The 25,761-nt window shown below is 42.4% G+C and overlaps 1 protein-coding gene across 1 annotated transcript; it reads right to left on the reverse strand.

The window, feature by feature from the left end:
- Window positions 1-2,082: 2,082 nt before the first annotated feature.
- LOC148023153 (uncharacterized) lies at window positions 2,083-4,830 on the reverse strand. Its single transcript, XM_087696131.1, has 4 exons — window positions 3,904-4,830; window positions 3,687-3,824; window positions 3,230-3,469; window positions 2,083-2,659 (listed from the first exon to the last, which is right to left on the reverse strand). The coding sequence occupies exons 1-4, from the start codon at window positions 4,765-4,767 to the stop codon at window positions 2,543-2,545; spliced, it is 1,359 nt and encodes a 452-aa protein (XP_087552257.1). The 5' UTR covers window positions 4,768-4,830; the 3' UTR covers window positions 2,083-2,542.
- Between the last annotated feature and the right edge of the window lie 20,931 nt (window positions 4,831-25,761).

The raw sequence follows: 25,761 nt of genomic DNA on the forward strand, positions 1-25,761 counted from the left end.
TAATCCATTACTTTTGCGTGGAATCAAAATAGTAAAAACCTAGGTTTGTGGACTCGGGGAGATGTCCACGTGAATGTTAGGAGAAGAACCTCCCGCATGCGCGCCTTGCGACTTCTTGGGGGCCATTGTAGGCATGATTACGAACTTCCGGTTTGCCTTTACCCTTACGCGATCGATGAATTTCCTCAGTCTTGGAAAGCAACCTCAAGATCTTGCCCTTCTCCCTCGTACGTAGGAGATCCCTTCACCGAAATGAGATCCTTGAGAATACCGGTGTTTGCTAGATTTGGGCTTACGGGAGGGCTTGTGGGATTGGAGCTTTGTTTGTGGGAATGGGGCTTTTACGAATGGAGCTGTGGGAATGGAGCCTTTCGAAAAACTTGTGGAAATTGGAGGCTTTATGAGGAAGTTTTTAAACACCCGAGGAGAAACCCGTGTGTACAAGGCCTAGGTAACCTTATCCTTAGAAGGTTTTAAGGAGGCTTCTTCAGCCTGTCACAGACGTGATGTGGGAAGCAAAGGCCAATGATGGGAGGACGGGAAATGATGACGGAGAGGGGAGGGTGACTAGGACGTTGGCAGGCAGAATGGGATGGCGGCAGCAGTCGTATGAGGGCAACGACTTCCTAACAACAATATCTCCACAAGTGGCGGCCCCCACAGTAGCACAGCGGCAACTACTCCTTCACGATTGCCTATCCTCCTTCCTCCCTTCAAATCCCCCAACACAGTGGCCCCCCTCCTCTCTAATCCTCCTCTCCCTTCGATTCCACCAGCACGACGGCAACCTTTTCCTTATCCCTACCTCTATTCATGCATAATACGACTGCAAATCGTCTGATCTTCCTCCCCCATATCCCCCACTAAGGGGTGTTCTTATAGACCAAGGGGGGAAAGAGAAGCTCCACCACGTGGCTTGTGCATGGCTTCCCCCCCCCCCCCCCCAATGCATCACACACCTCTCACCTAGCCCATCCCTCCCCACCTTCCTCTCCTCCAGCCATGCATCGACTGGGAAAAAGAGATAATAACAAAAAAAAATTGCATTAATATTATCCATTTTGCCCCCTCCCAAGAGAGTGTTTCCCCACCATTATGCAGACTTGAACCCCCGAGCTCGATTTCCCAATGCGGAGGTCTCATTTTCGCGCGTGCGGGTTACGGATTAAACTGCCGACAATTACAATGCGGAGGATAACTTTGCACAGGTTTTACGCGACGTGCAAGGAGTCAAGTTTAGTAATATTTTCGAGCGAAAATATTACAAAGGATGTGTACGAAAAACTACAAAAGACATTCTTACATGTGGGTGCTCTAAAAGTTGCTAATATTGCATGGGTGAATCCAGAGCCCTTCACAAATAGATTTTGGACTCTTCAACTCTCTTTGCTTATCACTTACACCTACTCCAACACCTCTATTTTTCGAAAAACTTATATTCAAAAAGGTTTAATATGCTCCATGTTCAATGTCCCCCTCAAAAAGGACAAAAAGTTCAATGTAGTACTCCAACACCTCTAATTTTCAAAAATCTTGTATTCTAAAAAGTTTATTGTGTGATGTGTTCAATAACTACACTACAAATATCATGACAAGAAAAGGATTAGCCATCTCTATCGATTTCTCTCCTTTGTTTCTCTCTCACTAATGGGCACCTTTTGCATTACTTCAATCTCAATTTAATGTTCTCCTTTCACAAATCCATCGACAATGGTAGGGAGGGGCACTTACTAACCTTTATTTGCTCAACTCTTAAAAGCCTAGTGAAGGGTATGGCACCACCCTAAGAGTCCCTTCACATAGATGAATTTACCTACAAAAATAGAAGGTTCTTTCTAGTAAACTATCCACATAAAAGCCATGAGAGGTCTTGGATACCACATATTAGCCTTTGGTAACTCTTTGAAGTTTCATAATTAGCATTACTAATATGAGGAAAAGGTGTGGATAAACTTACTCAAGCTTGCCCCAAGTAATTGCCAATTGGCTATGATGCCAATATTTCTTGATTGGTATTGTTTCAAATGGTTTTGTTGCAAACCAAAAATCATAGATAGTCAAGTCATTTTATGAAATCAATGAGAGAAAAATAGCTTTCTTTGAAAGTGCTGCATATAAACCTGCACGACTATCATATAGTATATTTGCATAAGGATTGGCACAATTCTCTTAATAGTTGTAAAAGACAAGGGTTGTACCCCTTCTCCCTTGGGCACATGGATAGTTCAGTTCCTTGGCAACATCCGCAAAAAAATACAATAGCTATCTATGAATATGCAGTGTATAAAGCTCGGTATAAAGTTACACGCATGTCATATTGTTATGTTTAGTGCAGATTGGCTCTATACTCTCTACAATTATAAAGACAGAGTTGTGCCCTCCCTTGTCAACTAGAGAGCATGCCATCCTAGCACATGCACTTTAAGATTACTGAGAGAGAGAAAAGCCCTTATGCATTGGAAAAATTTCAATTTGGCCCAACCCAACCATTTTATTTTAGCATATTCCAGCCATTTCATTAAGTATCTCATTGTCACCAATTCTATAGCTCAGCTCGTGAAGCTGCATCTGCAGGTCCATAATCATCTGACGACAGAAAGGATTTGATGATTTCAACGTACACTGTAATCCCTTTCAGATACTCTTTTTTGTTCAGAAACTGCATGCAACAAAACATGAGACCAGCATCAGAATGTACCAGATTCAAATTACGATGGAATTCAAAGGTACAGGAATGCAGATATAATCAAAACATTTATTAGATCAAGACCTGTGATTTTTACAGGGTAACTACAGATGATGGCGATTTAGAATCAAGGCAGAGACTAAAATGCAACCTTGTGACATTTTCTTATCCTAGATGCAAATCAAAATCCCTTCTTTGACATGTCAACTGTAAGCTGTCTACATAGCTAACAGCATTTAGTCACTGACTTGAACTGTCTGTGACTAAATGCCGTTAGCTATGTAGACAGCTTACAGTTGACATGTAGAACACTAAATTGACTTGGCAAAGTCAGCCTCTTCTCAATCCTTAGCTCTTGGTCCCAAGGTGAACCCAAAAAATTAGTATCTGTAAAAGAAAGTATGAGACTTGGAAAAGGAAAGCAAAAGGGGGCAGCATACATTCAGATACACTCTTATCATTTTTTGAACTCTTGAAACCTAAGAACTGTTATCAAAACTCTCAACTTATACAAAAGAGGCAATGAAGAGATAAATGTTGTACCTCATTGTGGTCATGCAGTAGAATAGGTGTATTAGCCATGGGAGAGAACCCGAAACATGGAATGCCTTTCTCCCTCACAAATCGGCTATCAGTGGTAGCAGGAAAAATCTCGGGCTCCCTCAGTTCACCTCCAGCCCTCAAGACAGCCTCTTTCAACAGGTGCCACCATGGATTTGACTCATTTGCAGCAGTGATGAGAGGGATACCCTGACTGGATAGTAACGACTTCTTCTGAGTGAACTGCACCAGACAAATTTGATCAAGTAAATAGGTGTAAATAAGGAAGCAGTTATACTATTCACTTCTTACTATACACACACCTCACACCTACTATATAGGGATTGATGCAGCTGTGAAGTAATACTGATCTTGATAATGTTGGCCAAGCTAGAAACAATACTTTATAAAACATCTGTATGGTTATGCTTAGTATATTTTGAAAGTACATGCTAGATACCCTGTAAGACAAGTTCCTCCAGGCAGGTGCCCATTCATACTCCATCCTCGCATGCAAGGCTGCTAGGTCAGCAAAAGGAGAGACTCGCATATCAAAGCCTGCCTCTGCTTCAGATGGTTGCATGTTCATGACAAATCCCTGAGCGCAATGATACATCAGACTTCATCTTTCCAATAACACGCTTGGGACCCAAATTACAGAGGGAATTCCTACTCACAGTGGGAGAAGGTGTGCCGGCCTTCAGGTACACAGGATTGATGGATGTAACCTCTCCTTCTGCAGCATGGCCAGCCTTTACAAGGTCAAACTGCGCCTGCCTGAAGCGGCTGATGGATTCGAAACTCTTCATCAGGTTTTCAAGGGCACTGTTATCATAGAGCTTGGATCCATGGCCTGGAGCTCCTGTTGCTTTGATGACGAACCACCAGGGCATTCGCTCACCATTGAAGACGCGGTAATGCGATCCAGGCGATGCTAAGCCTTCATCAAGCATGACATCGACATTGAGATCAGAGAAGACCGATGACTGAACGAAGCTACCCATGCCAGCTTTGCCACCAATCTCCTCATCTGGCACAAAGGAGATGTGGAGGGTGCGCAAGGGCTGGAATCCAAGCTCCGTCTTAAGCACTCTGATGGCTTCAAGGTACTGCATGCCGACGCACTTCATGTCCTGCGAGCCACGGGCATAGATATTCCCGTCGGCATCCGTATGTGCGGCGAAGGGGCTGTGGAGCCATTTCTGAGGCTCAGCCGTGACGACGTCGGTGTGCGAATTGAGCAGGACGGAAGGGAGGGAGGGGTTTTTACCAGTCCATGTGAAGAGGAGCAAGGGCTTCTTGGGTGCGAACTCTAGGGTTCGGGCCTGCAGACCGATGGAGGCGGCCTGGTCGAGCAAGAAGCCAGCGACGGCGTCGTAATCGGGGTCGGGCTGATCAGACCTGATACGCAGGTACTCGCGGAAGCGTTCTGCCGCTCTCTCTTCCTCCTCCTCTGATGAATCGTGCCGGGCGAAGCTGCCTGTCGACAGCAGCATCAACAGGACGGAAACCGTGCTGAGGGAGTGCAGCCATGATTCCATTCAGCTCGCTCGCTCGCTCGCTCGCTCGTAATAAGATCCTATGAGTGAACTAAATTCTGGTTGTACCCATAGGTCCCTAAGGACCTTGAGAACGTCGAGCGCCATGCCACGCACGAACTTGTTAGACTTTTCGTAAGTGTAGCAAGTAAAGTAAATTGCATGTGGCACCTCTTTTAAGCCCTCCTACTTACAGTAAAAGAATATTACTTTACTTACAAGACTATAGAATAGTTTAGTTGTTACTTACACGTGGCATGACCTTTAGTATCCACAAAAAACACAATAAGAGTTCGAACACACGCATGTGGATTTCACTCTAGTAAGCATACGAATAGTCTTGATCAAGATTTGAACTTGGTGGTTTCAATCAGCAGAAGGGGATACTTTCACTTCCGATAAGCATAGTGATAGTCTTGATAAAGATCCAAACTTGTTGATGTTAACAGAGCAAAAGGGGGTACTTTAGTTACTTATGCTAGTGCAGCCAACTTGGCATACACATATTCGTGGATCCTTCCTCCGCTGCACCTTCTCTCTCCTCAAAATGCCTACAATAGAGTCCTAGCATTATGGCATTTACTAGTGCATGGACACTCCACCTAGAATGGAGCTAGTTGCATGCACAAGTTTATGAATCAATATGTGTGACAACTCTGATAGCCATTCCAACATGTTAGTCAATTTGCATGGTAGCTAAATGAAGTCAAAAGAGTAAATATCCTCATTTGAAGGATACTGTGGCCACTCCAAGACATGTAAACATCTTATTGACATCTCTCTCTCTCTCTCTCTCTCTCTCTCTCTCTCTCTCTCTCTCTCTCTCTCTCTCTCTCTCTCTCTCTCTCTCTCTCTCTCTCTCTCTCTCTCTCTCTCTCTCTCTCTCTCTCTCTCTCTCTCTCTCTCTCTCTCTCTCTCTCTCTCAAGCATGTCTCTTTTTACATGGTCAACCTATGCTGACATGTGTCAAGGCAAGAATCAAAAAAAGTAAAAACCATAATAAAAAATCAATGAAAACCTCCACAAGACATGGCTATCTTAACTCCCTACCTCAATCAAAAAGTGATCCTCAAGTGATGGCATACCTCTTATGATTTGAGAAACTACACATGGACTGCTTTGGAAGTTGTGGTCCCAGTAATTTGTCTCTCCTTGATCCATGAATTGGCACTAACTTGGTATATGATATGCCTACAGTGTTATACACACTTAGCAAGCCATACCTTACACCTTCTAGGGACACTGATGTAGCTTACCAAGGTGTAGCTCTAGTGATGGCCAAAGCACTGCTCCAATGATGTCACAATTGAGTTCTAGCAATGCCATGGGAACAAGTATTTCTACTTTCACAAAGAGTGCCTTTATCTTTACTATCACAAGGTTCAACTTAATGAAGTGTCTTTTTGTAGACACCCACTTTTGTAGCTCTAGCAAAATGGTTACCCTAGCCTTAGGAAAAGCAATTTCTCCGACTATAGCTATGTGGCCACCTACTTTACAAGCTTTACAAGGTCATGATCGATGGACACAACAAGCCACCTAGTTCTATTTGTATTTAAGGTTGATGTACATGCACTTTTAGTGTGCCTAAGAGCTCTTGGGAAAGGATCAACAAGTTGATCTACTTTTACATGTCATTCGTTGGTCATAAAATTATGGCATGTGTTTCTAGGCATCTCATCTCTTTATCTAAGTTGATTGGGGTTTGGATGTAGTGCATTTGTAGGCTAAAGCTTTAAGATTTCTGTTTCTTAGAAGAGAATGATTGAAGTTCAACCATGTGCTTTGGTTCTTAGGTACTTTTTTCCTCATGCCAAATTACTGGGACAAGTATGCAAAAATCTCTATTGGTTTGACATTATGTTTTATTGTGCTATTAAGCCTCAAAGTTAGCATGTCAATGTCCTCAAAACATGTTGAAGTCTTCAGATAAGCTTCTTGAGTACCTTATTGGGACAAGTATGCCAAATTCTCTATTTGTTTGACATTATGTTTTATTGTGTTATTAAGCCTCAAATTCAACATGTCAATGTCCTTAAAAAATGTTGAAGTCTTTGGATAAGCTTCTTGAGTTCTTTATTTCAAAAGTAATTTTTTATGGATAATGGGATTCTATGTTTGGCATTCATGTTTACACATTGACAACAGCTTTTATGGATGGCTAGTTACATATATTGGAGAACTCATGCATGTCAAAATAGCTCCATGCACAAGGGTTGCACCATTGGGGTGCTGATAACTTTTGCTTTCTTTTATGAGACACGTTACTTAGAAATTTGATTTTTCTAGGAAATAAGGGGAGTGGATTATTGTGGTCTTCTCTCATGTCAAAGACGGCTAGCCCCCCATAGGCTTCATTTGAAACACTCCCAATCTTGCCAATTGAAACCCACTCTTTTATTCAAGAATGGCAAAAGAAAGTAGAGAGGAGGAAAAATGTCATATGTCCAAAGACTCAAGATAGTTAGAAAAGCAGATTCCCATAAACTAATTGGAGAGCTTGGAAGCACATAATCAAGAAAGATTGGTTAGAAACTCTCTCCAATCATATTAGTATGATCCTATAGGGTGATCAAAAAGTGAAGTCATAACAAGGAGACATGAGTGTTGGATTTAGGGTTTTACCAATGCACACACATGACTTGGAGAAGAAGGAGCTTGAGAATACAAAGTGTATTGAGTATCAATTGAAAGGTAGAGCTTGAGTGGAAGCATACAAGTGGAAGCAAGAGCAAAGCAAGAGCTATAGTGGATAGAGTAAGAGTGCAAGTGAGAGAGACACCATATGTGGGAACTTCAATAGTCACAATGTGTGACCAGTCTTCCCTTATTTCAATGTCACTGAAAGAATAAAGAATGAAGTGACAGTGATGGGCACCTATCACCTATAGTGTACAAAGTGTGCGAGTACTGCTAGTGTAACTAATACATGTGTGGTTAGGCATAGGTGCCTTTATCCCCAACAATCTCCCACTTAAAAGTGAATGTGTCCCTAGTGAGGAGAGAATTTTAAAAAAAGTGGCAAATGACAATTGTACATAAAGTACAATAGTATGAAGAAAGACCTTATCTCATCCAACACCCATCAACTACTTAAGGAAGGCAAAATGCTCTACTAAGAGACTTTTAATGAGCATATTTGTAGGATTTTGGTTAGTCAAGATGTTGACAAGCTCAATAGACTTGTCCTCAACAACCTCTCAGATAAAGTGGTAGCACATCTCAATATGCTTTATCTTCGCATGAAAGACCAAATTCTTGGCCACAACTGAATAGCATTCATAGAATCCGAATGTAGTATAGGGGCCACATCAGTAATACCAAGGTTTGCCACTAGACGACCTAAGTAGAGAGCCTCCTTGCAAGCCTCAGTGGTGGTTGCAACATACTTTGCCTTCATAGTAGATAGGGTCGTACATTTCTACACCCTGGACATCCAAGAAATAACACCTCCAATAAAGATGAAGTCATAGTCGGAGGTGGACTTCCTACTATCTACATGTCTTGCATAATCAAAGTAAGTGTATCTTATGACTCTTGTATCCTAGCCACCATAAGATATGTACATAACCATAGTGCCCTTAAGATACCTCCTATACCCTTCATAGAATCCCGATGCCGCATGCCAGATTTAGCCATATAGCATGCCACAACTCCTACTACAAATGCTATGTTAGGACGAGTGGCTATCATGGCATACATCAAACTGCCCACCACGAATACGTAAGGGATATTGGCCATCTTGGCTTTCTACTCATCAGACTATGGACAATCGGCCTAACTAACCTTTACATGAGAAGTAAAGGACATCTAATAGGCTTAACATTCTACCTATAAAACTGCTCAAGGACCTTCTGGATGTACTCCTTATGTGACAAGTAAAGGAGCCCCTTAAAGTGATTGCATGTGATATGCATCCCAAGAATATGCGATGCCTATTCTATATCCTTTATCTCAAAGCTCTTCTTGAGTTGACCTTTCAAGGCATCCATCTCATTATGATCACACCCAACAATTAGCATATCATCCACATAGAGTATCAAAATCATAAGGCTGCCCCATCATGGGCCTTCTTTGTGTCACAAACACGGATCCATATCACTATGAGTATATCCCTATGAATGCATAAAAGCATTGAACTTGTGGTACCATACCTAGGTGCCTATTTAAGGCTATAAAGGCTCTTTCTCAACTTTCACACTAGGTGTTCCTTGCCTTTTTCCTCAAAGCCCTTAGACTGTTGCATTTAAATCTCATAATGCAATTCCCTATGTAAGAAAGCTGTCTTGACATCCATTTGATATAGGTCCAAATCAAGCTATGCAACCAAAGCCAAAACCAATTGTGCAGCAGTAGTCATCTTGATGACAAGAGAGAAGACTTCATTGAAGTTAACACCATGATCCTACTTAAAACACTTAGCAACCAATCTAGCCTTATAGGCTAGCTTGGGGCATCCATGGGTACTCTTCAACTTGTATACCCACTTGCATGGCAAAGTACGTTTTCCATAAGACAAAGAAACCAAATCCCATGTGTGATATTTTAGTAGTGAATCATACTCTGACAACGTGGCCATCTCCCAAGAGTGATTGTCACCTCTGTGTATAGCGTCATCATAGATAAGAGACTCACCAACATTTGTCTATAACATAATCCATGGAGGGTATAAATTGATAAGGTAGACATCTATCTCTACATCTTGTCTAACATCATGGTACTGGTTCACTAGAATATCAACTATTACAGCCTTGTCTAGCTAACTATATAGTAACAGGAGACTCCTCTTGAAATATCACCCTACGTACCTCAACGACCTACTTAGGCTACTTATGCATTTTCTCCTTGTCGAAAACAACATCACGGCTACGAATGACCTTTTGAGCATATGGATCTCATAGATGATAGCTATAACATTGTCGCAACGCGTAGGGTTGAAGGTCACCACAGGGGTTTGGCAAGAGAAGAATGTATGGGGGTTCAAGAGCTTAGACTCCGAAGATGGTAGAGATAAGAGAAGGGTTGAAGGTTTCAAGCCAAGTTCTTGAAGATAAGAGACAGCGGGGTGAAGGTAGATTTAGAGAGAGGAGTAGACGGAAGATAAGGGATTCGAGAAGTTGAAGACATAGAAGAATACTCAAAAAAAGAATTATAACATGTAGAAGAATACTAACAGAGATTAAGTCGATCAGTTTCTTTCAGCATTATGAGAAGATATAACTCTAATAGACAAAAATGTGTATAAAATAATACCTTCCTCTATGCTGCTCAGATTGCCAATCTGATGCTTCCATTGGCTCTGAAAGGGGGAAAAAATACTAGCACACTTGGCCAAAATTTTGCCAGATCACTCCTTCTTCATCTCCCCCTTCAAAATGCCATTCACTGCTTGAAAACAACGATCATGCGTCGCCCGGTTTCGTCAATCTCTCTTTTTACATAAAATCCTCTCAAATTGGCTAAAAGATATATGCTTTCTTTTACATGTCATCCTAATCTAGAAGTTTTCTATAGTTTTATGGATTTTTACAAGAGATAATATCTACAATATAAAAAATTGGCTAAAAACTTGTCCAAAAAAATCTAATATTTTGAACCATGGACACTAACACTAATGCCTGAAGTGATATTGGCTCTCTAAATCTAAAAGGAAGTCACACTCTAGATTTTTTTACACGGTGTGTGCGTAGCGACACATCAACGTGCCTGCCTATCGGTTGTCCAAGCATGTTTTTAGCGGTCCATTGAGAAACGACTCTAAGCATCGTCGCCAGACACTCCCATGGAATGTTCTGAGGTTTGTTGCTTAGGGTTTCCTAAGTCCACCTTGTAATGGAATATTCATGGCCGGAATCCACTAGGATCGACTTGAAATCTGGGTTCCTAGGGCCAAGGTCTCCTGACAGTATTCTAGAGTTGTATTCTGGACATTCTACTTTACGTAGAGATACCCAATCCGAAGTAGACCCATGTCGCACTTGGTTCAAGGAGAATGGTAAACAAGAGGGATGCGCCGTTCAACCTCCCTGCCCGTAGGTCATAGTCCTATTCGAGTCCCCTAAATCGGCATGAATCGGGTTCTAACTTAACAATACCTAAAGGTGAACGATGATAAATCCTTGTGAGAAGCCTCCTAGTTCTCTGGTACCACCCTACCGTAGTACAGACCCGTTAGGGATTCCTCCCACCCGCTTCCCTTGATAGCTCTAGTTTTCTAATTAGGTCCTACCATATTTATGTGTGACATTTAAAATCAGCTTCACTAGTTAAGCCTTTTAGGGAACAGGGTTCGTTCGCATAATTTACATCACAGACACGAAAACAAAACAAGTAGTCCTTTTAACAAACAAGTTCCTTAACTTATCTTCAAGTTAATCTTTGTCTCTTGCCCATATAGGAGAATTATGTATCCCTTTTGTCCAACAGAAGTACCTGGTCCAAATCACATGGCACCACAATTTCTATCCTTTATCTAGAATAGGATCTTCTAACACCCTAGACGTTGGGCTCACGGCAGTCTACAGCTCTGTTTTGAACTCGGCAAGGGGTGTTCAGAGCTCCACTGACCCTAAGCAACCTAGGAATGAGACACAATTTCCGTGGTTGGCCTTTTCACCACTTGACCTTCGACCCATGAATCGAGCAGTACCCTCTCAGGGTAATCTGCAGTGCGATCTTGGAGATGATCCACCCATGCAAATATCCTTCTTTAATTAATCCAATTAAGAATCAAGCATAATCAAGGCAATCAGCCCTAATATCATCTTCTAGGAAGACATTCCTTTATTCCCCATGGCTACTTGTCATTATGACCCTTGCTATGCTTTTACCATCAAACACAAGCACTTGGAATATTTATCCAAATCACAATGTAACAATCAATTGATTGTAAAAGAAACATTTAGGGTGTTGTTCAACCAACCAACAAAACTAATTCTATTTTTTCCAAACGATACAAGAATAGACGTAATAATAATTCCATCGCATATTTGCTCTCCCCCTTGAGATCAAAGAGTGATTCTATGCAAAATTTACTTAATACTTGCATGCACAATTCTTAATGTTATTCTTTTTACGATTATGCTATTCATAACCCCTGATCGATTGCTCTATCAACGAATAAGCCATACGCAACTAAGTGCAATTAACTTTCCTCGATACATGCACTTTGCGAACTCCATCTTTCGAATATGTGATAAGAGGCCTATCCCTTCCCATTACCTATTCTTGTACATCATAGTATGGGGCCTAATGTATCTCATGTGAGAATCAAAGCAAGCATCTATCAATTTAGAAATATATTACTTACAACCGAACCGCAGTTGGATTGGTAGTGATGCCTTTGCCTGAAGCTTCATTGCTGGTTGTAGGATTGCCATCCGCACGCGACATTCTTCACTTGGAGGCCATCATCCACAAGTAGACTCAATAGGTTAAGAAGGTGGAATAGATTCGATATGGGAGAGCGTAAGAGAAGATGGCTAAGTTGAGCATCGAGATAGAGGGAATTGAGCTAACTCTCTCTCTTGCAGCCTCTCGAGGTAACTCTTCTCTCTCTCTCTCTCTCTCTCTCTCTCTCTCTCTCTCTCTCTCTCTCTCTCTCTCTCTCTCTCTCTCTCAAGCTCTCCCTCACAATCTCTTGGAGGGATATCCTTCTCTCTACCTCTCTTTCGTAGCCTCTCGGGTTCTCCTTATGCTTCCTTGTGCCTCGCCATGCCTCATATTTATAATGAATTAGAGAAGAGGGGATGAGGCTGAGAACAAGAGTTCTTGGTGGAGGGACTCTTGGAAAACTCAGTGATCTAATGCTTAACTCATAAATCTGATGGTTCCATTAGCTCCAAAAAGGGGATAAAACCGTAAGACACTTCGATCCAAAAATCTAATATTTTTAGACCATCCATACTATACACATTACCCTAGTAATTAATATAGCTCATAACTCTTGTTCACGTTGTAACTTCTATGAAGGGTGGCTACGGTCCTTGTCAATCCGAGAAAAATGTTGGATTACAACTCTCAGTTTTTTTATAATATATTTTTAATTAAATAAAGATTATTAGCTATTAACGTTAGTTAGTTTTTACCTTAGTTAGTCTTTAGTTAGTAATCTTACTAACTTATTAATTGACTAACTAACTTTCAAACTAACCAACTAACTTTTATTGCGTGGAAATATTACAATAGCCCATCTCACCTGCATCCCCATAATCAAGAAAGATGCATTTCATAGACTTATGATCTAGCTTGTTTGCGCTTGTTACCATGCATTTTATGGCACTATGACCAAAGATGATCATGCTTCCCAAAATAGTGATGAGTCAATGTAGACTTACAACCATGGGACTTACTGTGAGGCTATCCACATGGCTAAGAATGAGACTTTCAACTCATACATGTGATGCCAAACTTCTTATGCGAGTTACAAGTTTGCTTGCCGTAAAGACAATGATCACAAGAATCAAAACACTTATAGTCAAGGGGCGAAAGGTACTGCAAATTGGTAAACGTTTTTGTTCCCTTTAATGGTATGTGCCCAAGGCAACAATGCCATAATGATACATGTGGTACTACGACCGCTGTCAAAACATAGTCGATAGATCCAAATACAAGTAAGGGGTAAAGAGTGTCAGACTTGGCACAAAGTGCCAAGACAAGATTCCCACAGGTAAGCTTCCATGACGAATCACCAAAAGAGACAGCATAACCTACACCATCCAACTATCTAGCTGAAAGTAAGCTTTTAGTCAAAGCCAGAATATAGTGCACATCATGCAAAGTAAACATAATATCTAAAGAAAAATGTAACTAAACATCTCCAATACCAACAATATCCAATGCCAGGTCAACATGACAAATCTTGTCATGTTGTCATAGGAGTGGAACCACTCCCGATAAGGAATGATATGAAATGAAGTCCTTGAATTAAGTAGCCAACATTGAGCATATGTAGACAAGGCATTAGTCAATTGCAAAACATCAAGAGAAGAAGCTACAAGCATGTAGTCATCAGGAGAATCAGTTTGCATGACATTAATCTCTTCAATCTTGACACTTGACTTGCTAGGGATAGTACTGCAATCATTATTCCTTTCTTGCACTTTATCATTTCCATTTTCTTTGCGCTTCACGTATTTTATGGCACTGTGGTTGAATATGACCCTGCTTCTCACAATATTAACAAGTCAACGAGGACTTACGGCCATGAGACTTACTATAAGACTATCCATGTGACTGAGAATGAGACATCCGAGAGTCTCTTCCACAATAGTCATTATTGCTCCTAATATTATTGCCTTTGATTGTGAAAGCATAAGAGGTATGGGAAGCATCTACACTCTTTTTGTTAACCTTTTTGTTCAAGAGCGCACCCTCTACATCCTACAATTTCAGTCCATCAATAGATATATTTGCACAATAGCAATATGGAATATATCCCATGACTCAGGCAACGTAACTAGCAAGAATAAGGGAGAAAGATTGTCCTTAAATTCAATCCCATGCAAAGGCACGTGGTAGAAAATAGAATGAAACTTATTTAAGTAGATAGACATGCAAGTTCCCTCCTTCATACGAAGGTTCATGAGTTGCTTCACTGAATACATTTGAGAGACAGGGCTTTGCTTATCATATACATTATAAATCTTATCCCATAATTGCCAGGCGGTCTGCCCATCAGAGACTTACTTATAGCAGACCTACTTAGAGAGTGATAAGATGATTGTAGATTTACATAACTCATCTAGTTGAGCCCAATCCTCTGCATCAAAGTATTCGGGCTTTACACCCTTGTGTCTTAATAGTTTAATATGCAATTTATATACTAGAACTTGCCAAATTTATGCCTTCTAATAGCTGTGATTTGTGCCATCCAACTTCTCAATGTCAAAGATAGCATTGTCATTTGATCCACTAGCCATAACACAAGAGATGAAAGCACAATCTAAGACAAACATGTTGGTGTAAATGATAGCAAAACAACCCCAAAATCACAACCAAATTAAGGGTTACGCAAGAGAAACTGCCAAAATAGTGAGCTATCCACAAACTATAATCAAGTAACTATCAAATCCAATTGACCACCCTTAGATAGAATGCATAAATTGAAATACCAGCCTGTTGTAATAAACCACAATAGTATGCCAACAACCAATTGTGAGTGACCAAGAAAGAAAGACCAGGAACAACCAACATTGAAAGCTATTACCACTATAGTGTTAGTAACTAGGCATGCGGAAGGCATAGACATCATGCACATAGGAGATCTCAAGGTAAAGAAAAGAGAACTGCCAAATACATAACCCATTGAACAAAGCTCAATATATAACCTAGAAGCATATACATTTTACTGACAACACACTAATACTGACAATCATAAGTTCCAGGTCCAAAGTAAGTGATCAAATCATCCCATTATAGGGTAACTGCATCCAATACATATCAAGAGAGCATGTACATGAAGTAAGTGTCCCATGGTCCCAGTGAAAGTAAGCTCAAGCTGTGAACTCTCTAAGGATCTAAACTTGATGGTAAGGGGTTCCTTAATTAATCATGCTAGTGCAACCAACTCAGCAAACACATATTTGTTGATTCTCCTTCCATCACACATGCTCTCTCCTTATCAATCCTATAATGGTCCTTACCTCATGGTATTTACTAGTGCATGAATGTTCCACCTACAATGAAGCTGGTTGCATGCACCAATTTATGAAGCATGAAATAAGAACACACAAAAATCTACAAGAAATGGTAATGATGAGCTGACATTTTTTACTCGAGTACCATTTCTCTTGGCCTTAATTAAGAGGTAACACTTGAGTTAGGATACCACTCATAGGCACCTCTTCAGAGGTGACATGGCATTGAGATTGATGTATGGATTTGTGTTAAGCATTCAATATGCCCTAATGCAATTCTCCATGCAGTTGACTAGGCATGATTTTACAAGTTTGGAATATGTATGCATGCATGCACACCCAAACACACAAAGTTGTCTTTTGCCATACACTTCTTAACCACCCTATAGTATACCTTTCATGTGATATTCAAAATGCCCATGATGTAACTAATTAGATGCTCACCTAGAATCAAGTACATCTTCCTACCTTAAAAATTCTCCTATCCCTACACTTTTATAGTGCTACAATACTCTATAAATTGGTAAATTGGGATTCAATCATTCCATGGTCAATATATCCATATGAAACTATATACCCCTTTTTAGAGCACCCAAATTTTAGTCGCGTCTTACATGAATATATCATCAATTATAGGACTACACATGCCTTCAAAGACATACTTTCATGACAAGCTACTTTGCCAAGACTCTAATCAATTGCTTTCATGATATTAGGTAGCTTTACTAAGTAGCTAGTATGCTAGTCATGGTGCCATATGCGTTATAGCAACTAAAATCTTGGATGCACTTAATGGCCTACATAGCACAAGACATGCCTTCTTTGGGTCTCCCTACATGCACTTTAGGTCCAACCACAATGATGCATCATGGCCCTCAATCCTAGGCATTGTGCTTCATGCACTACCCTTCTTAACCTTCCTTCATGGCTAGCTCCTAGTTAGCAATGCCTAAAGCTTGTTACAAGCTAGAATGTCATCAAATTGGACATCTCTCAAATTGTTGCTTCACCCTCTATCTCTATGAAGTGATGTTATCACATATGCTTCCACACTCCTTCCAGAATCGGTGCTTCTAGACTAGCACATAGGCTTGCAACTATGGCCCTACCTTCATACAATAATTCATTCTAGAAGCAACTAGTCTAGAAGCACATAGGCTTGTACATACAATAATTCATTCTAATTAAACGTGGTAACTATGAACAAGAAAGATGAGTCACTTACAGGGCTGCCGCGTCTATACAATCGGTCGATCAATGCAGTGAGACCGTGCCTCTCTGCATATCGAGTCTCAAGGCCGGTCGGATTGCGATTTGTAATGGAGTGCTGCAAAGAAAACAAAATACTAACTATTAGAAACATGATTGCCAGTACAAAGGATATTGCAAAAAAATAAACAAGCAAAACAAAAGAAAAACTTACTAAGTCCTCCAGATATGCCGTGTGGTCGCCACTCCCAAGATGATGGACCACTCCAGCCTCTAGTCGTGCCTTCGTCGCCTCACGCTGCTGACTCCAATGTCCTGGAGAATCTGTAGCCTCCTCCCTCTGTCGGTGCCAGTCGTCCACATCTAGCCACTAGGTCTTTGCAGTCCCATGAGTGTCTTGCGTGCGTCCGATCGTCTGTGTGACATATATGCACGCATGCAGTCTATCATCCAGCCCGTAGAAAATCTATCTATTGAGGCTGGAACTGGAAACTCCTCATGCAAGGATGCTACTATGTAGTCCTTGCTCCCCTCCGGTATGTTCTTCCAATGATTTAAGACGTTGTGTCAAAAAATTTGTTGGCACAACTCTCTCATGCAAGCCATCACCCTCCTCCCCTCATCATTCATGATGATGGCTCCTGACCTATCATCGACAAGATAGGCATATCCCCCTGGGGTATGCCTAAGATAGGTCCTCTCCCACCTACGTCCACGCTCCTGGGCATATCCAGGAGTCCCCTGTGTATCCGGTGTACCGACCGGGGTAATATCTGTTGAAGTGGCACCCATAGGGGTGCCTGCAGACGGCTGAGCAAAAGCCGGAGTAATTGGAGTAGACGTCCCCACAAGTGTGACAAATCCTAGAGGTGACGCAACTCGAGCAAAACGACGAGACGGAGACACTGCATCTGTGCCTCCACAACATCCATGTGAGCCTGAGCCATGCTCCTTGGAACTGCCACGAGAGCAAGAAGTCACACCTGTATCCTATGCCGACTGCAGGCTCACTGCCTCCACCACGAGAGCAAGAAGTTGCACCTATATCTTGTGCCGACCGCAGGCTCATTGCCTCCATATCTCTACAGCATCCCCCTGACCCTGAAGCACTCCCTCCCTCTGGCCCAAGTCTGGAGCATCAACCTCGTCTGCTCGAAGCTGAAGCATTCGATTGCGCCGAAGTAGATCTAGCAGAGCGGCTTGACGATGTCCGAGACAGCTCCTAGTCTGCCATGTCTCTGAATCTCGGGATTTGATCTGGAGACATGTGCGTGAAGATATCCTACAACTCCTCATCGCTCATCCCTTGACTCATCCTGAAAATGTCACCTGCACAGACAAAAAATGATGTAGCATAATCAATTTAAATCATACAAAGCACGGTAATATAAATCCTAAAAAAATGATATCATTTAAAATGCATATCTTATGTACCCTTATAAGCGATTAGTCAACGAATTGAGTAAGTGGATGCTCCAAGTATGAAGTATCCTATGGTCCCATGTCAATCTCCTGACACAACTCCGCATACACTGGAAGGTCGATAGACATGTCACCACAAAAGGGTGAGTCCATCTCGTTCTCAAAGAATTCTTGGACTCCTATATTTCCATCATTGTTAGCCGATGCTGGCTCTAAGCTTTCGGTGGCCTCCACCCCTTGCAATATCGACCCCTCTATTTGCATATTGTCCTCATCTATACTCAGAACATCGCTTTGATCATATACTCTCACACTTCAGGGAGCTCAAGGTATAACATACCACCATCGAGGTTGTCAGGGGTTTGGATAGAAGATTACCTATTCACAAACACGTACAAGAGAGTTTAAACTATTGTGACATGTACCATGTTGTAATACAATTAACAAACAAATGAGTTCATGCACATGTTCACAATGGACCGGCAACACAAAGGTGTCGTGCAAATTCATCCATTTTTTTCCTCGGAATCTATTTCGAGAAATCTAGATGGACCTTGTCAAACTGTTCTCCAGCTCCTTCAAGTACCACTTTGAACCATTGTACATCGAATAGTATCATGGAGAAGCTACGGTAATCCACCGTAACAATACTTTGCAAGTTCCCAAAATACTCCATCTTATCTATAATCGTGTTTGGATCTGTTGCTCGTCGCTGACTCTCCTACTCGAACCTTGCCATGATACCATAGTCCATTATGGAGCGCATTTTGTCAATACGCTCCACGTGAAAATACCATCCACGCGACCATGCTGCACTATATATTTTGTACTGCACATTGAAACACTCAAGTTAGTTGTCACATATAAAATATAGATACGATAAATCCTAAAAACCTCATCACCTTTGGACTACATCCCCTCGAGAAATTTCCACTCCTTCATTAAGACCTCTGCCCCTTTGCAAGATGCTGCGGTCAAAGCTCCATACAACCATCGCGTTGACATGAACCGCAACATCTTCTCCATGCCCTCGGGATATCGAATCGGTCAATGATGCATACTACGGTGAAATTCAGGTCGCGCTTCCTCTCGATCTTGCCTAGCGATCTGGTACTTGGCGAGCCACGTCTCCATAGAGGCATGGTGCAACATACAAAAGAGATTCACCTTCTACTCCATTGCAGCATCTATTCTTTTTTCTAACCCATTTCCAACCACCACATCTCCAGTCAGTCTATCATCGTCCTTTAGCGAGACCATAGCATTTTGTTGTCTGGATCTACCGTTGGTAGCCATTGTGAAATATGCACTAGCGCCTCAGATACCAACCAATCTTCAACCATGCTACCTTCTGGCCGAGCTCATTGTCGCACAAAGCCTTTCAGGGTTTTCATGAAGCACTCCAAGAAGAACATCCATCGTGTATGGACAGGTCCAGTAATCTCCACTTCATCTACAAGATGCACAAGAAGGTGGATTTGTATCGTGAGCATGTTGGTAGGCAGGTATTTCTCAAAGAGACAGACCATCTCCATTGCTCCCTGCCTCACGGATTCAATAGAGGACATCTTAATCTCCTTCTGTGAGATCCATTGTCCCAAAGTCGAAAACCTGTAAATGGCCCGCGTATTTCTGGAGTAAGGCATCCTGCGATCGCGATTGGTAGTACAAATTGCCACAAATGAGAAAGCATTATGAACAATGGCTACAGTCCAAATAGCAAAATGCGCACCCCAATTACAATCCATTCATAGTACAAATCTGACATATCTTATGCCAGTCATGGGATTTTAGCCCTGATAATTGGTCGTCTTTAGAAAATGCAGACCTGAGAGAATGCATCATACCCGTCAGAGTGCGGATAGACTTGACTACTTGCTTCACAATGCGCTCTTCTTTAGTGGACAAAACCCAAGGAGTGCGATGTAGCTGCATGCGACTATCAACACTCGACTACGGCCAAAGCGCCTCCATCTTGCCTACCTCCTTCAAATCCATTCGTGCCCTATAGTGTCTCTCTTTCCTGTGATATGGTCCCATAGCAAGCTGCCCACATTCTTGAAAATATGCATGGGATCCAACAAGTGGTTGACTTGTAAGTGGGTCCAATATGGCAACTCGTAGAAAACTGAGAACCGCCACATTCCGTTTGGATGTGACTCTGCTTGGACCATTTTTAGCTCGTACCAGCTTGCGGCATTCATACCTGTTGGAGGTTGTCCAAGAAAACCTTCCCTGAGTTCATGATCCTCTGGCAAGAAAGCGGCGTGTCCTTGATATACCATCTTCTTCATGGTTTGTGACCTTCGAGAGTCTAACTGTAGCCCGCACAATGGACATGCATGATAACCTGAGGTAACCAGACTTGTTCCAACACCACGACCCAGTGAATACAAGCTTGAACGAGATAAAATATAGATATTACCAACGAGAACAGAAGCCTATTTACCTGAGCACTCTCCGAATCCCAGAAAGTCATGCATCGTCCACATAAGAATGGCTCGAATATTGGTGGACCGTCAACCATCGCGCTTGCTCATATCTTGCATGGTGACCCCCTCCTCCCACAAAATCTTAAGCTCATCGACTAATGGACGAAGATACACGTCCATATTTTTGACTTAGTAGCGGCCGAGGACGAGTCAGCTAAGGATGAGATGTCCTTTCTTCGTAGAAAGCCATGGAGGGATATTGTAGTTGACAAGGACTATAGGCCATGCACTGTAAGAAGTTGAGCACAGACCGAATGGGTTCACGCCATCCATTGCAAGACCGAGCCGAAGATTCCTTGGCTCTCGGGCAAAGCCTGGGAAGGTAGAGTCAATGTGGCTCCATGCGGGTGAATTCGCTGATATTCGTTGAGCTCCATCTGTGGATCTATTCTGCGCATGCCACATTGTCAAGCTCGCCATGCCGGACGTACGAAACATGTGGTTTATGCAGGGGATAAGCGAAAAGTGTCTGAGAACTTTTTGAGGGATGGTTTGCCCTTGTAAGTTCCGTCGATACATGTGAGCACCACACTTTGGACATGTCTCCATAGTCTCATATTCTCCTCCAAATAGTATGCAATCGTTGATACATGCATGGATGTTGTTGTAGTCCATGCCAAGCTTTCGTAAAACATGTCATGCATCATTACGAGACTCGGTCGTGGTATTTGCAGGTGGTAATATATGATATTTCAATAACCTGAAAAAAATCATAAAATACCTTGAAAAAGCATTTTTTTTAAAAATAATAGTGCCAAAAAGAAATCAATGAAGCGTATGTACAAGGTACCTGAACAACTCGGTCACACTCGCATTGCTCCACCCGTATTTTGCTTGCACACTTAAGAGTGCAAGCAGTGTCTTCAGGCAAGATACTCGGCACCCTTAAGAGTGCAAGCAGTGTCTTCAGGCAAGATACTCGGCACCCATCATATAATGGTATGGATGCTTCCTCTCTAAGCGGATCAGAAATCTCGACATCCATGGGAATCAATGCATCGATCATTGCCTCCATCTCAGGCTCCAAGTTTGTAGGTAGGTCTGGAAGGCTGCCTGTCTCCTCTGGCATTGACGGTATAGATTAGGCAGTGTCTTGCAAGTGGTGGATTGGCTCATGCACTCCATCCATCGCACGCCCACGAACTCTTCTAATTGGCTGCAAAGGGTGTACTCCTCCTTGGGACGAGACGTCACCTCCCTGAATAGAAAATTTGCCAGTCAGACCCAATCTTATTGTATTGGTATTCAATTAGCTTGCGAGTACAATGCATGATTGATATTAACTTTTCTTACCGTTTACTAAAAATCCACAATCGCCTGATCAATGATCTCAGATTGAAACTCACCGAATTGTCGTACGTGTTCTATAGACAATCGACGTATTCGTCTAATTGCCAGCTTGCATTGAGAGCAAGGACATGGGACATGCTGATTAAGATACGTCTCGCGATCTTGAACAACAGGACCTTCATTCGTTTTCCATTTTCTTTACGTTATGACAAACAATTTGTTTTTGTTATCATTCTTTTTTTCTTTCTTAAATTGTTCTCCTCTTCTTCCATCTCTCTCTTTTTTTAAATTTCTTACATTGTTCTCCTCTCCTTCCATCTCTCTCTCTTTTTCTATGTTACGACTACAACCACGACCACGACTACGACTATGACCATGACCACAACCACGACCACAACCACGACGATCATGGCCATGATCACGGCCATGGCCACGACCACGACGACCACGACTACGACTATGACTATGACTATGACCAACCACAACCACGACCACGACTACAACTACGACTACGACGACGACGACGATGACGATGACAACCACGACTGCGACCACGACCACGACCACGACCATGACCACAACCACGACCACGACCACGACTACGACTACGACTACGACTACAACCACGACGATCATGGCCATGATCACGGCCACGGCCACGACCACGACGACCACGACTACGACTATGACTATGACTATGACTAACCACAACCACGACCACGACTACAACTACGACTACGACGACGACGACGACGACGATGACAACCACGACTGCGACCACGACCACGACCACGACCACGACCACAACCACGACCACGACCACGACTACGACTACGACTACGACTACGACTACGACCATGACTATGACTACGACTACGACTACGACCACGACTATGACTACGACTACGATGACCACGACCACGACCAGGACCAGGACCATGAACACGACCACGATCATGACCACGACCACGATCATGATCATGACCACGACGACCACAACCACGACTAGGACCATGACCACGACCACGACCATGACCATGACCACCACGACCATGGCGACCACAATTACGACTACGACTATGACCACGACTATGACTACGACTACAACCACGACCATGACCACAACCACGACTAGGACTACTTATATAGAGATGAAGAGAGAGACAAGAGTTAGGGAGAGAGTAAAGTTAGAGAAGAAGAGGAGAGAAGTGAGAGAGGTAGAAATAGAAAGAGAGATAGAGAGAGAAAATAGATAGGGGGAGATAGAAGGATTTAGGGAGAGTGTCGGAAGAGAGAAAGAGGGAAGATTGAGGAAGAGAGAAGGGTTGAGAGAAGAGAAAGGAGAAAGAGAGAGAGATCCGACTCGAGCATTTGACACCCATAGTCAACACACCGTGGAAAACACAAGCACAAATTGACATTGAATTATGGCAAGAAAATCCACCACAAAACAATAGTTACAATACTCGAGGTAAGATTTCAAAGTCTTATTGATTTCAATCGGTCATGGATGCCATACTATGGGTAGGTTTCACTCACTAAGAATAGAATTGGTGATTCACCTCATCTTCTCTCCATCATCAATAGAATTCTCCTTTACCATTTACAACTCACCCACCTTCTCTCCATACTATTGCACACTACAATCTCTATGAGGGCATGAGATTGGGATCTCCACAAATACCAAAGTATGATCTCTAGCTTGACGGTTGCATATATACTACTACTACTCATGGAACAAACCTTAAATTAGTTATTATGCTCAAATATATGCTTGTTAGAGCAGAAATTTGTTCCTAAGACTATTCTAAGGAAGAAAGAGGTTTAATGATAAAAGAGTGTCCTTCCTTGCAAGTGATTTTATATTATATTTTTAAATTAAAATTGATAGTTGAAGATGAGTTTCCTAAGAGATCTTGTGGTGATGTTATTTTAGTTTTGCGAAGCATATGAATGATGCTATTTTAGTTTTTTGTATTTGTCTTTTTAAGAAGAGATTGATTTTTATGGAATATCCAAAGTTATTTTTGGATTTATGTTATGAAAAATGAATGTTTTTCTAACTGATAGGCTAATTGCCTTCATTGTATACTTGTGTGGTGGAGACTAGGATAAGCCCCATGTATGAGAGGTCTCTTTGTAGGAAGAACATTATGCTAGGAGGCGCTAGTGTGCTAGGGTTCTCTAGCCATATATCCCTTAGGTTTGTGAGGATCGGCCTAACCCCTATGAGCCTAGGATGAGCTTATTGTAAGGTCTTATTTTCTTTTCTCTCTTTCTCTCCCTCTCTCCTTTCCTCTCCCTCCCTCACCCTCACCCTCTCTTTCTCTCTTTCCCTATTAGGTTTAACGATTTTTCTCTCTTTTTCTCTCTCCTCTCTCTCATTTCTTTTCTCTCTCCTCTCCCTCTCTTATTTCCTTTTCTCTCTTCATCTTCCTCTCTCATTTCCTCTCCCTCCCTCACCCTCACCCTCACTTTCTCTCTTTCCCTATTATGTTTAACATCTTTTCTCTCTTTTTCTTTCTCCTCTCATTCTCTCATTTTTTTCTCTCTCCTCTCTCTCTCTCTCTCTCTCTCTCTCTCTCTCTCTCATTTCCCTATTATGTTTAATGTCTCCCTCTCCCTCTCTCATTTCCTCTCCCTCCCACTCCCTCCCTCTCCCTCTCCCTCTCTCATTTCCTCTCCCTCCCTCTCCCTCCCTCTCCCTCCCCTCTCTTTCTCTCTCCCTCTCCCTCTTCCTTTCCCATTTCCTCTTTCTCTCTCCCTCTTCCTTTCCCATTTTCTCCCCCTCTCCCTCTCCCTCTCTCATTTTCTCCCCCTCCCCCTCCCCCTCCCCCTCCCTCTCCCTCTCTTATTTCCTCTCCCTCCCTCTCCCTCTCTTTCTCTCTCATTTCCTCTCCCCCTCTCAATATACACAAATTATACAAAAAACAAGTAAAAGAGAGAGAGAATCATACTCTCTCCCTCTCCCTCTCTCATTTCCTCCCTCTCCCTCTCCCCCTCCCATTTCCTCCCTCTCCCTCTCCCTCTCCCTCTCCCTCTCTTTCTTTCTCTCTCTCTCTCCCTCTCCCTCTCTCATTTCCTCCCCCTTCCTCTCACTCTCCCTCTCCCTCTCTCATTTCCTCTCCCTCTCCCTCTCCCTCCCTCTCCCTCTCCCTCTCTTTCTTTCTCATGTCCTCTCTCTCTCTTAGTATACACAAATTATACAAAAAACAAGTAAAAGAGAGAGAGAATGCACTCACCATAAAGACTCGAAGAAGGGTTTGGCGGCTCCTCTTTGCCCTCCGTACACCTCCTCCTCTTCTTTGCGAAAGGCGGCGGCGACGGCAGTGAGAAGCCTTCTTTCTCTCTTTCTCTCCCTCTCAGCAAGACGGTCGCTCTCTCTCTCGCTCTCGCTCTCCCTCTCGCTCTCTTTCGTGAATACGCGAAATGTAACGCGCTCTGGTTTCGGCCCGTGTTTTTTTGCTCTGGGTACCGTCACTATTTGCGACACTAATAGCGACGCAAATAGCGACGCCGCTATTTGTCGTCGCTAATCGGCGTCGCTATGGCCTGATATCCTTGTAGTGTTTTTTTCATCATTGAGTAATAAACAAGTCCCTTTCATCTTCAATATTCTTCTCCACAACTTTAATGGCTTTCACATCTTCTTTCTCTCTCTTCTACACTTGCTTTCTCTCTCATTTCTAGATCTCTGTCTTACAAGTGGTATAAGAGCACAGATCTTGATTCACTTTTCCTCTTTCACTCTCAAGTTCTATTTCATTTTCACTATAGGAAAATCCAAAATAGTGCAAGTATAGGTATTGCAAACCATTAATGGGACATTTCTGCAAAACTAGAAGACTTCTACAATTCAAAGAAGACAAGTTTGGAGACTTTTCAAATTCAAAAGGGACAACAATGGTGGTGGATGGACAAAATAGCAGCCCATCACACTTTCAATT

The sequence above is a fragment of the Lygodium microphyllum genome, chromosome 16, assembly GCF_053477565.2.
Source record: "Lygodium microphyllum isolate KBCC chromosome 16, Lygodium_microphyllum_v1.1.10, whole genome shotgun sequence".
NCBI lineage: Eukaryota > Viridiplantae > Streptophyta > Polypodiopsida > Schizaeales > Lygodiaceae > Lygodium > Lygodium microphyllum.